Below are 15556 nucleotides of genomic sequence, written 5' to 3'. Positions count from 1 at the left end.
ATATTTGACACAAATTAAACAAATCCAGTACTGAAACTGAAGGATAGAAATTAACAGCCTAACTTCAAAACTCAGTGCTTCAACAAGGAGAGTGGAAGAGCTTTACTCATTTTTTTTCCACAGCCAGGAAATAGAAGTTAAAAAAATAAAATAAAATGGTTCCTTAAGTACATCAAAGAATGAAACTCATCCCCAGAAGAACTCTTATGCCGATTGTACAGCAAGTTATCTATACCCCTGGAAGCCTTGACTAACCTATTTACAATGGCTGCATAAAATTCAGTTGTACATATTTCAGAGCTATTAATAACTGCTTTTTACGACAAGAAAAATACTTACCACCCTAAAGACAGTGTAGCAAACATTAAAGTTTATTCAGGTATTTCAGAAAGCTTAACAATACAGGACAGTCATTTTTGCAGTAAGGTTTATTCTTGTGTCTCTGGAATTCTACTGCACTCCAAAATTCCTTTTCTGAACTTAAATTAATGGCATTTTTCAGAGTGCATACAACGTTTAACTTAGTGCCTCAATCAGAAAAGATGTATAAAATATGGCCACACTTCAGAGACACTTCAAGCAGTAATCTAACTGGTAAGCTATCACACAGGTAAGCTACGCAACTTCTTGCAGGTAGCATGTTACAGCTGTATGGCATTATTCCCATTCTGCAGGTGGATTCTATACAATCATTTCCTCAGTGACCCAAATATTCTGTAGCTTTTGAGTTTGAAGAATGTTTTACAAAGGATGTTCGCTAAGAAACAAAACCCAGACCATTTTCCTATTTTCTCCTTGATGTGCATCTTAAGACAAGTAAAACAATGAAAATTCTTTTCAACAACCACAAAAACCTTGAAAAGGAAGGTCCTCTGAACTAAAATATTGATTCAGAGGCTACCTATCACCTAATTATTGAAGTACGCTTTGATTTATTATTCTTTGCAGAGAAAGGCAAAAATTTATTTTCAGGGCAAATCTCTTTTTTTTTTTTAGTTTGGTGCCACCCAGTGGCAGTTTCTTTACATGCCACTTCCAAAGGAGAACGCGTCTGGAAAGGCATTATTGAAAGCATGAGATGGCTCAGTGCAATCTTCAACTCCAACCCAGATGAAACGTGACTCAGAGTTTCACTATTAAGGGAGATACAGCAGCATGCATGACAGACATAACTACACTGCAACACAAAAGAATAACTATAAAACCTTAGAATTTTATTGTATTATTTCTGAACAAAAAAAAATAGTAACTCACTGAAGTACAATACAACTTCATACATAATCTAACCTGGCTTTTAAACTAATTCAAGTTACTGTTAAAATATGTGCTTTTTTTAGAGTTGCTTTCCCCCTTCTCTTTTTTTAATACAACTTTGGCTTCCATCCATCAATGAATCTAATCATGGCTGTCTCCTACACTGAAGAGCTCTCCAGCGTAACATATCTGCCTGGTGGGTGTATTTATAGATAGTGATAAAGTCATTCTTTAACCTTTTTTCAATCTAACAAAATAGATTGAGCTCATTCATTGTCCTCCAGGCCACATACCACATCTTATTTCTCTAAATGCTCTCCTGGTTTTGTATATTTTGTATAAAAATGCATCAGCAAAAGTGAATACATTACTCCAGCAACAGTCTTAACCACACACCACGCAGCAATTATATTTCCTATACTACTCCATGCTCTATTTACACGCTTAAGGATCATGTCACTCTGCAGAAACCACACCACCCACAAATCTTGTTTGTATCTGCAGCCACCAACACTTCAACAAGCAATAGGAACAAATACTAAACAATAATCACACCTGCGCAATTACTCTATAGCAAAAGCCAGGATGATGTATGTCACAGAAGCTGGAAAACTAAAAAAGATTGTACAACATAACAATTCCTTTTACACAATCGCTCATTTTTTCTGACACTTCTCAGTATGCATGTGTAGGAGACTATGAAACACACTTTCATTTTTATTTTAAATACTGAGGAAAAAAATAGCTTGCTTAGCTGTAGTTTTAAAACCCGTAAGGAAAGTGTTAAGAACTTCCTTATTAAAATCTATCACATGGAAAGACCAAACAAGTCAATAGTCTTCACTAACTTTACACAGACCTCTGAGCTCATTTCACACACAATACCAATTTACAAAGTGAGGACTAATGTCATTATACTGCTTTCAGTCACAGGCCAGAGAATGAGGTGAAGAAGTAAGGAAAACAAAAGACATTATATACCTTCAGTCTCAGAACAAATTCAGTCCCAAAGGACAGAAATTCATAATGTTGTTGCTTTTAGATATGGTTCTGGAGTCTCACAACACAGAAAAAACACTCACCATTCAGGCCCAAAGTTAAGTGTCTGAGTTTCTGCTGCCATTTTTTTCCTGTTCTATTCCTCTTTTTTAAAAACTGTAAATCTGAAAAATAAAAGCGTTTTCATGGTAAACAGCTGGATTCATACAGTTGTTCATACATTTCTTCACAATACAAAAGCACACCTGGGCATGCAAAATTATTTTTTAAGGAATCCATTTCAGCCTTCCAGCACACATAAATTTACTAATATAAAAATAACTGCATTGAGATCCCTTTCCTAAATTCCTCTTAACAGGTCACTGGATCAGGGTGTCTGAAGAAACAAATTGTATAAACAGTCTGTTTTCAAATCAGTGATGATTAGAAGACGACCAAATAGAGAGAACTTGATGCATAATCCTCTTCCATAATAGCGATGCTTTACAAAATTGAAGCTTCCTGACAATTATAAGAGGATAAAACCCCCTCTAGAATTACAGCAAGATGTGCCAGTTGAGTGGCAGAGTATTCAAGAAATTTCCACTGCTCATTCTTGAAAAATACGCCTTCTAAAAGATTAAGGACATCCAATGCCATCACATCCTCCCAAACCTGCAAGCACAAGACAGTATTTCATTCATTCTTGGTTTTATTAAGCAAAAAAAAAAAAAATCACAATTGAGACTTCAGCTACTGTTGTTCTTTTCAGCCAACATCCTCCAGACACTAGTGAAGGTCAGGTTAATTTCTATATATCAAGAATGTACAGACAACAGGAGATGAAGCCATAATGAAGGAAATTAAGATGACTAAGGGAAGGCTAACAAGTTTTCTCTATCAGAGTTAGACAGGTATCTCTATCTAGAGAGAGATCGATCTCTCTATCCTGATGAGCATTTCTGGAGAAGTGTCTTTTGCAGTAAGACAATACAGCTCCTTTTCCCTTCCAGTAACAGCAAAATTCAAATCTGCGGAAGATGATGTTTTGGTGGCCAAAGTGCAAACAAAAAAAGACCTGAAGCATTACCTACAGAACCTGGTTAATCAAACTTCAAGAACACACAGACAGATGGTAGGCAAAACTCTGTTCCTTAATAGACCCAGGAGCTAAATAAGGAGCTCTATAAGTTGGTCTGTACTTTGCAAGATAAGGTGAGAGGAAGGAAAAACAGAACATGGGGAGATAGAAATGGAAAGGGTATTAGTTACTAAAGAAAAAGACAAAACCAAAACAAGGAAACATTTTTTCTTATATATATGCTACTGCAGTAAAAAAGTCAACAGCCTGAAAGCTAGAAAACCCTGCTTGAGTAGATTTTATCCAAATCTTTTGGATATAAGATTGCAAATAGCTGTAAAACTCCCTGTCAACCAACTTTTGGCTGATTTCTCTTTAGTACATGCCATATTAAATTTTTTATCTATACACAATATAAATTTATATACAAATTACAGTATTTTTATTTTCACAATAACCCCATATAACGAAGCAAGATGATCGCCCCCTACATGCACCAGAAGCTAACATCTAGCTATTCCTACACGCCTGGTTTGAGATGATTTTGGTCTGATTTGGGTTGCCTTTTTAAAGCAGGTGACAACTCATTACAATACTCACAGTATATCCATTTATCATCCTACAAATCAAAACACAAGGTTAGGTACCTAAAATAACATACAGCAGCCACGTGGAAATCCTGGGTAGCAATTCAAGCAAACCATCATGCACACTTTGGCAGAGAAGCCTCTAACAATTCCTAGCAGCCTTAATTGGATGTCCCTCCACTTTCTGCTATAGCCGTAATCCTTCTGCCAGGACTGGAAGAGCTTTCAAATCAACCCATGTGGGTCATCACAGAACCCAGGATCTACAGCTCCTAACATCAAAGCTAGCTTACTACTAGTAATAGCAAAAAGGCTGGCATTGAATGCTAAACTGCAACAAAAAGAACGAGATACAGGAATAAACCACTAAAACACAGTTAGAATCAAGATCTTTACTAGTCTTGGACCCTCTGGGCCTCACTCTCTTCAGCTTCTGAGTTTTCTTCCCAAAAACTGAAGATACTGTGTCATCTCCCAAGCACTTTAGTAGCTACAAGCATACATGAAGCCTGCTCATCTCATGACACCAGGCTATAACACAGCTTTCCTTGTCCTTCATTTTGGCCACCATGCTTTGTTTTGGGAACTCTTTGCTGACTTTCTCTTCTGTGATGCATCCAGGTAAGTTACTTTCTCCCTAGAAGTTCTGACTGTCTGAATTCTGAATTGAAAGCAAGACACCTGTAAGTGGACAAAATTGTAGTTGAAAGGCAGGGGGGGAAACAAACACAAAACAAAATACCACAGAAGAACAGATCTGTAGATTATTTGAGTAGCTGTTAGAGGTGAATTTATTTTAATTGTCAATATTCTCCAGAAATAAAACACACATGAAAAAAAGTTATAAAGCTGAGAGAAAACACTTGAAAAGAAGGCAGCAGAGGAACAGGAAAAAGACTCAAGAAAGTCAAGACAGCAATCACGCAAGGGGAACACACTTAGCCATATCACAGCAGAAAAGACACAGAAAGCAAAACCACGAAAGCAAAAGGCGAGAGCACAGAGACCAAAACAGGAAGGAACCTCTGACAGGGACTGCACACCACATACGGTCAGTGTGCAGAGGAGGAGCTGTACTAACTGGAAAGGCAAGTTGGGTGGACTTCACAGCACTCACATCATGACAGGAGCAGTCATGAAAGAGTCAGGGTGGGGTAAGAAAAAGGGTGAGGAATTAAGAAAAGGGAATGAACTATCAGGTTGCAAATGTAGCTATTTTGACCAAGGAAAAGGCAAGAATTTATGAGAACTTTATTATCCAGGCAATTTTCCTAGGCTCTAAATGTCAATATTAATAATTAAAATATTAATTTTGGTCTATTTTACCTATTCTGCCTTATTATTCAAGGATGGCAAGTCACAAAAAATAATATATACCTAACACACTTCCTCCTTGACAAGTGATAAGGGACAAGTCCCTTTCTAAACTGCTTTAATTTTTTAAGTTAAGATTTTCTACAAATCAATGGCCATTGATTAAAGAATCTAAACAGCTCAGATTTTATATGGGCAAAGAGCACACAGCAACAGCATCAAGCTGAAGCAAGAAACTGAGGTTGCGTTTTGGTACAGTTCAGTTCGTGCCTGTGGTGGTTTGAACACCGACACAGTGCCCCTGCTTGGGCAAGAATGCCATCCAGGGACTTCCCACCCCTCTTTCAAAGCAGAGCATTTTCTCCACAGTTTTCTTCAAATCACGTAAATCCTTGATCAAGGTGTCAGTGCAACCCTACAAACAGTTGCAGCTTTCGCTGCATATTTGGGGGGAAAAGGAAATTGCTTCATAAACCAGAACTCGGACCTCAATATCTGGGTGGTACCCCATCTACCAACCCACTATCAGTGTGTAGAACAGAAAAGAAAAAAATTGCATCAATCCCAGCATCAAGCTGTGGGCTGGCAAGGGAGAAAACATCCTTTCTGTTTTGTCAGCAGCTTAGTACTTTGGAAGTCAGAAGTCCATCCTCTGAGAAGACACAAAGTGTAATCCAATAACATTAAGCCTTTAAGTGGCTTTCACTCACAATTATCAGGTAATAAAGGTACAGAAGTTGCTATCAGCAACACTCAGCTCATTTAACTGGTTTCCTTTAGGTATGCTGATTATTTTACCAAGCTCACAGGTTTTAAAGTTATTTTTCAAGCTCACTATTTAGTACCTGACAAATCTATTAGAAGCCTCAGAAGCATCTGCTTCAGATGCAAGTCAGAACTTGATTCTACAAGCTAGATTTGTGTGTCACAATGCATAAAATGCTTCAGTTTTTAAAAAAGCTATGGAACTGTTGCACATTTTTGGCCACAAGCTCTGGCCTTTTAAAACGCCTAAGTATCTAATAAATCTCTAGGTCAAAAGCTGGTTTTGAAATATTTTGAAATATCTAAACCACCAAGTTTGCCACACTCTGTTCAACTTCATGATTTACAAAAAACTGCTGTATTATGTCCCTTACAGGCACGTGACTTACAATTTTTCAGTCAATATTAAATTTCTGTATTTCCATTACAGAATTCTGTTGACCTGTACCACAAGACAATCTGTCAACTGATTCTCAGCATGTTGAGCTTAGGCAGTGACTACATTCAAGTCTGCCCATCTGATCTTTCCTACAGACAAAAAAAAAAAAAAAATCTAGACTATCATCGCAATTCATAGCTTTGGGGTTGCTGCTTGCTTAGTTTTTTATTAACTTTGTAAATCCTGCTGGGAAAAAAAAAAAACATACCACTGATCATTCCTATACACAGATATTTTATTTTGAAATGATCTACTGTTTGATTAGAGATGTTAAGGAAGAACAGTATCCTTTCCTTCCAAGCTAGTTCTGTTGCTACTGTAGGTTTGAAACAACCTTCTTTGTTGCTTGGCTGAAAATTTTGAGAATCAAAGAATGCAACAGAAATGTAACTTGAGCAGATTTAAATGCAATTGAAATTGGATTCTCCCTAAATAAACTTGGATAAGAATTTAACAGCAGTGCTCCTCCACGCAGCAGTAACATTATCTCAAGATCATGAAACTTCACCTTCTACAGGCAGTAAAACATTCCACAGGCATCTACCAGAGCGAGTTAGTTTCAGTGCCAGTAACTGTTTTTTTAAAAAAATAACAGGTTGACTGAATAATTAATGTTGATTTTCTTTACTTCTTGAAATATTAAAGATCCAGAACAGTATGCAAGCTACCTTTTAAGTTCAGTGGTAAACAGGATGACTCAGGTGGCTACACTACCAGTCTGTTTGATATTAATCACTGGCTAAAGCAGACAACACTGATTAAAGGACACCAATATAATTAAGGCCAGCCAACATGGATTTATGGAAGACATCGTATTTTTTTTACAAGTAGAAATTTAATTGCTCAAGCATGAAGGTGAAATAATATTTAACTTCTGCAAGACATTTTACTTAATGCTAAAAAGGATAAAATCGTTCAGAACAGGTCTGAATTTGTTACAATGTATTTTTTCTTTAAAGATTCTCTTCTAAAGCATCTATACCAACCCATCTCAGAAGGCCAAATATTCTCAAAACAGAGGAAAAGGAAATAAGCTACCCTCTACTTCGATAGAGCCTGTAATATTGGTCCACAGAACTTCTAAAATCTGATGATAACAAGCATGGATATGGTAAATAATGGAAATGACACGTCATCAATAGCACCATTATGAATTATTCAATTACTCGGGCCAGTATAGCAGGTTGCATTTAATAAGGCCAAGCATCGAGTCAAAAAGACTCACAAGCAGAAAACACAGGTGATATACAACAAATGCAAGACTATCCTGGAAGAAGTCCTGAAACCAGTCTAAGATTTATGACATTAATCAGCTGAAAGAGAATATATGATACAACACTGATTAGAAGAGCTAACAGAAAACACTGAATACAAAAATAAAGAATACAGAGGAAATACAGAGTGGCTTTTATCACTGCATGTATACTATGTCCTGCTGTTAGGAAAGAAAGCTGATAAATCTGGTGTTCAAAAAATTATTAGAATATGAGATACATGTCTTATAGTGGGGAAAAACACCCCATACTAAAGCTTTAATTCTTGAGCTTTGAGAAAAAAAATCTTGATCAGTCAATAAATGGTCATGCAGGTAAAAAAGGCTGAAGAGTAAAGCTTATTCAATGAAGGGACTGAAGCAAGACATTCAGAGATTGACAAGAGAGTAAGTAGTTCTCAGGTCACTAAATGATTTCCTAAGAAATACGTTCTAATCTAAAGAGAAAAGTAACCAGAAAAAAACAATAATTCCTTCGTCACATTATACAAGATCTCAGACAAGTCATCACAGTTCCTTTTGGCTTACCAAGCCCTTATCCTGAAAAAGGGTGTGAATTTTTCAAGGCCTATCTACCCATATACCAAAAGGAAGATTTTCCTAAGGGAACACTGCCCAAACTGCCCACTTCTCTAGAAATTATACCTCTATTATTACAGTTACATTTTTATATCCCCTCAAAGTCTTAGAACTTTCCTGTCTCATATTGCTGCAAAAGTGTTTCAATCCTTCTGCAGTTTCTGGTTCAAAACTGTCCACTCTCAAACATCAGGACCACACCAATTGCCCTGTGCTCTCTGCACACAAATGCACTGAAAGCTTCATTGAGTGTTGCACCGGGCAACACAGTCAAGAAAGACAAACAGAAGTACAACACTGAAGATCTTCAAGGATAGGATGACGAGAGACTAAGAAGACCCACACATCTAACAAAATCCAAGAAAAATAAGGAACAATAAATATCACAATTCCAGGTATTTTTCTCCTTTCCTACCTACTGCTGTGAGTTTGATGGTTAGAGAGCTATCCACTTCTTGCTTCACCTGAACACGAACAAACGTGAAAGCTTTCCCCAGTTTCTGCAACAGAAAGCAGTGTGACCCTCCACCTTGATTCCAAGACTTGAAGCCAAAGGCAGACACCAGCAATTAAGCTCCTAGCAGAGTCAGAGAACCACACCCTTGGCCCTGCCATTGGCTGGAACGCAAAGCACTTCTCATTCTAAATCCTGTCCCAAAATCCTGCCAGCAGTCTAGTTTTCCAGATGAAAAACACTTGCACATCCCTTTACCTTCTACGTCAAACCATGCTGAAGCATCTCTCTTCCACTCCTCACATCATACAGCCCATACATGTATTCAAGGGGGCAGTATGTATTCAAGCTTCACACTACATTGACTGAAAACATTAATTGAATTAACAGATTTGGGTTATTGTGAAGCTTTTTGTTCTCTTTTTGTCATTTGCATAAGCAGCTTCTTCAGGCTTTGGAGAAACTCTTTCACTCAACAGCTTAAGGTTTCCTATTCATGCAGTTCTGAGATGTCCTATACTACAGGAAAAAAACATTCAACAGTGAGAAAGTGTCTAATAAGAAGTCCTAAGAGTTAGTATCTGTATCAGATTGCAGATTGACCAGGAAGTCAGGAGGTAACCTGTCACTACATATGAACTATACCACTTGTTAATAGCTTATCACTTTTCTTCTTTTTATGTTAATATTGCTAAAGACACTCACTTGTTTTAATAATCATATTTTTGTAAACTGACTTGCGACTTACCCTGAATCTGCTTTAGTATACTTAAAGCCTAGGGTAACATAAAGAGAGAACGTTGCATATATAGATGATTCAGCATTAACTAAGCCTGAAGTAAAAGCTTCCACTTTTTTGGATTCTTTTTTTTTTTTTAATGATAGTTGAACTGGGCCTCTGATTTATTAAATCAAGTTACTAGATGCTTTTACATAAAAACCTTGCCATATGCTACCTCCATGATCAGCCTCACTCCCTTGCTATCACACAAATTACTCAGTCAAATGCTGATGTCAGCCCTGCTTTGAATAAGAGACTGAAGCAGACAACCACCACAAGCTGGTCTCTTCCAACCTAAATCATCATCAGATTCTACCACTCATGGCTCAAAAAAAAAAAAAAAAACCCACAAAAACCACATTATACCTCCATTACCTGCCAGTCACACTAGCTCCTTGCCACATGACATTGACTCTAAGTCTGAAGTTACCTAAATTTAGCAATCCATTCATTCCTATAAAATTTCACCCAAAACAATCTTCAGTGTATAAAGCCCATCTTCTCCTCCTTCTTTCAGTCTGAACCAACACACAACCACACAGACAACAGACCTGCTTTTTCCCCCCATCTGATCTACACAGGGAGATAGATGTGGAAAAAAATTCGTAGTAACAGCAAGTATCTCTCTGCTGAAAAAAAGTACTAAATAACCAGTATCAAAGCATTATCTTCACAAAGTGCAATGTGTCATGCTTACTTGAACTGTCATAACTGTTCAACAAATATTTTTCTAACCAGCTCATTTTATTATTATGTAAGCTCATTTATATATTTATGACAAATTACACATACAACAGCCACTACTGAAGTATCAAATAATCCTTCTTTATTATATGCCCATATATTTTAAAACACAGCCAAGAAAATCAAAATGCATAGTTTTAATTAGTTAAGGGAATAAAAAAAAAGTAGGTAATCCAAAAGGTACTGTCAACAAGTCATTTTCTAAATGTGCATCAATTTCTCACTGACCTGTAGACTCTACCTCTACAGAGATACTAGTATCCCTTCTGGTTTTCTCTGTTATCCTGAGGTCTAGATATCCAGCTTCGACATAGAATCACACAATCAAAAAAATAGTTTTGGTTGGAAAAGATTTTTAAGATCATCACGTACAACCATTATCTGCCGCTACCATGTCTGGTGCTAAATCATGTCCCTCACCACCACACCTCTGCATCTCTGAAACATCTCCAGAGATGGGGACTCAACCACTTCACTGAGGAGCCTGTTCCAGTCTTTAAGAACCTTGTCAGTGAAGAAGTTTCTTCTAATATCCCATCTAAACCTCCCCTGGTACAACTTGATGACACGTCCTCTAATCCTATCCCTTGTTACTAGTGAGAAGAGACCAACACTCACCCCACTACAACCTCCTTTTAGGAGGTAGCTGTAGATTATGAACTTTAAGGATTACAAAAGAGGCTGAAAACACAGACTTTGATTTCATACTTGCCAAAAACCTCAGATGCATCACAATGATAATGTGCATCCTCTGAAGGGGAAAAAAAAAAAGAAAGGCAAAAATTTCAACTGCAGTCCAGGGTCCTGCACAGGCATCAAGCTATCGATACAGTTGCTATGTTAAAGGAATGTTTAACCATTTGTAGAGAGAATAGACTGACAGACCTTGCACTGCAAAAAAAAAAAAAAAAAAAAAAAAGAGAAGTGGCCACATGTAGTAATCAACACACTGTGGCAATCTCAGCTACTAACACAGCAACAGAAAAATTTCGGCCTGCTACAAGCCCCTGCTACCATCTGAGCTAAAGATGGAAAAATAATGGTGTTAAACATCACTATGATGAACTACAACAATTTACACACATATATATATATATATATTTATACACATACATACAAACATACTATCATCAACCACAAGAGGGCAAACGTTGTATATAGCTAATAATTTAGAGCACTTAATTTTTCTTAGTTCCATCCATAACTTATGTCCACCTTGAGCAAATTTCCTAAGTTTTCTCGGTTCTGACAATTTTCAAGGCAAATCATTTGTGCAACTAAAAATTGTCCATGAGTTTGACAGCAACAGAGGAAAGGAAAGGCTAAGTTGAGCTGAAAACTGACTTTGCTCCTGTAAAAGCAGGTATCATTCCACTGCAGCATTTCACACAGCTAGGATTTCAAATGTCAGTAATGAATTTAAATAAATGTATGAGAAAACCACACAAATACACAGAATGCCTTTCAACACAAATGCTTCTTCAGTAGGGAAGAAATAGGATTGTCATTACTAAAGCACCCAATGGATCTCTGGTAAGCTATATAGGAAGCAGACAGCAGACCAGGCCTCTGTTTTTATGCTTGTGAGCAGGTGTTTTATTGCTCTGTCCCTTAGCTCTATCTATAATCATGAATTAAATATAGCTTCTCTCCCTCACCTTGGAGCAGAAGCAGTAAGAAAAAAAAAATTTAAATGCTTGGAAAAGGAATTTATTTTCTAAATCAGGCTATGAAGAGATTTAATGTCAGATTTCAAAAAGCACTTAGAAGGAATTGTAAAGGCCTCAGTGAAACAAAAATACATTTGACAGGTACTTGAATTTACAAAAACAGGCAGAATCTTATGTTCTTGGTATCACAAACAAAAACAAATAAATCCAAAGAGCTGGAGACCTGACCTACTATGGAGAGAGCACCATGGTTCAGGTGCCTAGCTCATCTTTATTACTGTGAACCAATGTTTCCCTCTGTTTAAGACCTTTCAGTAGAGGTGTAGAGTAGCAAACCACCTCTTCAGCCAGTCAGCTGCCTACATGAGATGTTCCATAGGACTTTGACATCTAGTTAGTTTTAAAATTAAGCATCTACAGATCTTAAAAGAGCTGACAGCATTATTCTTACAGTCAGGTATAAGTGACTCCAGTTTATGATAGAACTCCACTTAGACAACTGGTCTTAGGAAACAGCAGGCACAGGAGAAGAGATGCAGTGGTGCTTAGCATAAATTCCTTTAAAAAAATATAGCAAATCTACTTTGCAATCTTGTTTTATAAAGACTTTTCCTCAACCAAGGAGTAAAACAGTAGAAAGAATTGTAAAGCCCTCAACTATTTACAAGCATTATTTTTTCATTTACATCAAGATAATACTTTTCATTTACTCTATATTTTAGGAAGGCAAGAAAATCATTACTAAGTATCCAAGGAGATTTTACAAATCCTTTTAAGATCAACATCTGCAATGAAAGGAGTATCTACAAGAGTTCAAGTTTTTACTGTGGTAACAAATAATTTTTCTAAGTACCCTGCGAAACAAATCATCACTGCAACATGACCACTTTGCATTTTAGTTCTACGCTCTTGGTTTAAAAACCACACTAAAGAAACCATTCAGAAAAGACCCTAGAAGAAATACAGTGACCAGGTACTTCCATGCATCCAAGGATACTCCTGCACAACACTGTCAGATATTTAAAGGGGTTATCAGTACCTCAACACAAAAGAGCAAGTCTTGCTGCAAGTGGCACTCAAATTATATGGATAAATCATGGTGGACTATTAGACACAATTATTTTTTTTAAGTCACATTCAGTGAGACCTTAACACTAACGCACATGACTGCTCATTCTGGGTAACTTGTATAGGAGCCTAAGGAGTAAAGAGGATGCAGAAGGGGCAATGGGCATTTCAATATTTATCTTGCTACCCCCAGGACTGATGAGGACATAAATTTTTACCTCAGCATCTGCTAATTGTTCAAAAGATACCTATTCAAATGAATAGCAAGAATATCAACACTAAAGCTCTTATTAACTACTGGAGCCAACACTCAGTAAGAGAGATCAAAAACACTACCAAAAAAACCTTTTGTTGGTAACAACTGCAAACCATTTTGTTTACAAAAGTTCCAAATTATCACAATGTGCATCTACCAAATGTTCTATTCACAAAGCAGCCAATTCATTTGTGCTTATTAAGAACTTTAAAAACAAAAGCAACCAGCAGTTATTGGAAAAGAAAAAAAATTCACACGTACTTTCCAGGAACTTGCCCAAGTCAGCTCCTGAAGCAAGAAAATAGAAGGAGCAGCAGAAAGTTAGAAAAACAATCAGAATTCAGAATTTCTTCCAACCACTCATGAAGACACCTAAGAACTATAGTTCTTAGTGGTAAACCACTGTGGTAGTAAACCAAGAACACCAAGCTGAAGGTTACTGGGGAAAACGTAGGTTTTATTTCATAAGTACTACTCGGCAACATCTGCTTTTGGCCTACAACTTGGTTCTACTTCAAAGTGCAATTACATTGAGTTGAAAGACGGGAGAGTGCTTTGTTGACATTGAAACTACTTGTCCTGGATCAATACCAAACGTACACAATCCTGATCGATGTTCTCTTCAGCCTGCCAAGGCCTCTCCAGTCAAACACTGCTGGTGACTGCTGCTCCCAGTAGCCTGCTGCCTGTGGGGGTGGAAGGCTCGAGCGCTCAACAAGCTCCCTTCTTTCTCAGCCTGTGTAATCTGACAAGGCTGGGCGTGCTCGGAGCAGGGCACACACAGGCTTCAATGAGGAGGCACCTGCCCGCTGCGCTGTCGAACATAGGCCCACTCCCACTGGACTGAGAAAGGACGAGCGAGTTCACACGGGTCAGTGTGAAGGGAGATGGCAACAGGGAGGCAGCTACCAGCCCCAGAGGGCGGGAGGAGCCCCAGGCAATCCGCCGCCGCCTGACAGACAGCATCTCCCCCTGCCGGGACCGAGGAGCCGCATGGAGAAAGGCCCGCATCCCGAAGCAGGACCAGGCCCAACAAGCCTCACAAAAGCCCCTTGCCAGGAGTACGGAAGAGACTCTCCGGGCTTAGCCCTCGCCGCTAGGCCAGGGCGACCTCATCTCCCACTAGGCCGCAAAGCGCCTCGGGGCTGCGGCACTCCGCAGCGGACAGGAGCCACCGGCAAGGCCGGTGCTCAGCGAGCGGCCTAGGCCCGCTCCCACAGATAGGGAGCGCGACGGCGGGGGGCAGCACAGCGACAGGGAGCGCGGTGTCAGGGACGCGGCCCAAGTGGCGGCAGAAAGCGAGTCAGGGAGCCGGCAGGACGGCGTTACCTGCGCTCCCGGACGGAGAGTCCCTCACGGCCACAGCGACTTCTCAGCCCCAACAACACAAGATGGCGGTCGCGCCGCCACGCAACGTCACGTGAGAGCACGCCCCGCCCCCTCCCTGCGCCGCGGGACCCGGATGGGCGGCGGGACTCCCCCCTGCCCCGACCGCGTGCAGACCCCGCCTGCATGACGACATCGCTGCGCGCGCATGGCCCCCTGCGAGAACGCGGCTGCTCCCTGCCGGAGGCGGGCACGAACTGCAACTGCCTCACCGCACAGACCTGATGGAGGGAAGGTGGTGAGGGTAGGAGGAGTCGAGTGGTTACTGTTGCCCGGCCGGGGCAGCTCTTCCTCGCGCCGTCCAGCCAACACCCTTCACAAAAATCCATGGCCCCGCCTCAGCTGCAGCCTGCCCCCTTCCGCCTTCTGGCAGTTGAGGTGCAAATCGGCCTTTTGATGCGGGTCCCTCGGAGGTTAATTGTAGGATCATAGAATCATTTCACTTGGAAAACACCTTCAAGACCTTCGAGTCCAACCCTACTCCACGAAGTCTGGTGGTACACCACGTCCGCCTCTTCAAAACAGCTCCAGGAATAGGGATTCAATTACCTTTCCAGGGAGCCTGTTCCAGTCTTTTAGAACCCTTTTAATGAAGAACTTTCTTCTAATACCAAACCTAATCTTCCCGTTGATGCAACTTGAGACTATTTTCTGTCATCCTATCACTTCTTAGTAGAGAGAAGCCACACCTGGCTCCAATCTCATTTCAAGAAGTTGTAGTGCATAAGACAGCCTCCCCTATGCCTCCTTTCCTCCAAACAGTCCCAGTTCCCTCAGATGCTCCTCACAAGATTTTCTCCACTGTTCACCAGCTTTGTCGCCCTTCTCTGGACCTGCTTCCCTAGGCAAATTCCTGCTCTGGGGTATGCCTGTGCTGCAGAGCACACATTATCTATCACCAGTCACCCGCAGCCTCAGACTTCCTCT

The 15556-nt window shown here is 39.6% G+C and overlaps 1 protein-coding gene across 1 annotated transcript in view; it reads right to left on the bottom strand.

The window, feature by feature from the left end:
• The window catches only part of GIGYF2 (GRB10 interacting GYF protein 2), an 84321-nt gene extending 69708 nt beyond the window's left edge, over nt 1-14613 (bottom strand). Inside the window, exons 1-2 of the mRNA XM_054386369.1 lie at nt 14573-14613; nt 2337-2417 (exon numbers count right to left, since the gene is read on the bottom strand). Coding sequence (XP_054242344.1) covers nt 2337-2377 — 41 coding nt within the window. The 5' untranslated portion in view covers nt 2378-2417; nt 14573-14613. The remainder of the gene's footprint in view (nt 1-2336; nt 2418-14572) is intronic.
• Nucleotides 14614-15556: the final 943 nt, after the last annotated feature.

The sequence above is a fragment of the Indicator indicator genome, chromosome 13 (genome assembly GCF_027791375.1).
Source record: "Indicator indicator isolate 239-I01 chromosome 13, UM_Iind_1.1, whole genome shotgun sequence".
NCBI lineage: Eukaryota > Metazoa > Chordata > Aves > Piciformes > Indicatoridae > Indicator > Indicator indicator.
The sequence above is the reverse complement of the archived record's forward strand: the minus strand, read 5'-3'. Positions and strand labels throughout refer to the sequence as shown.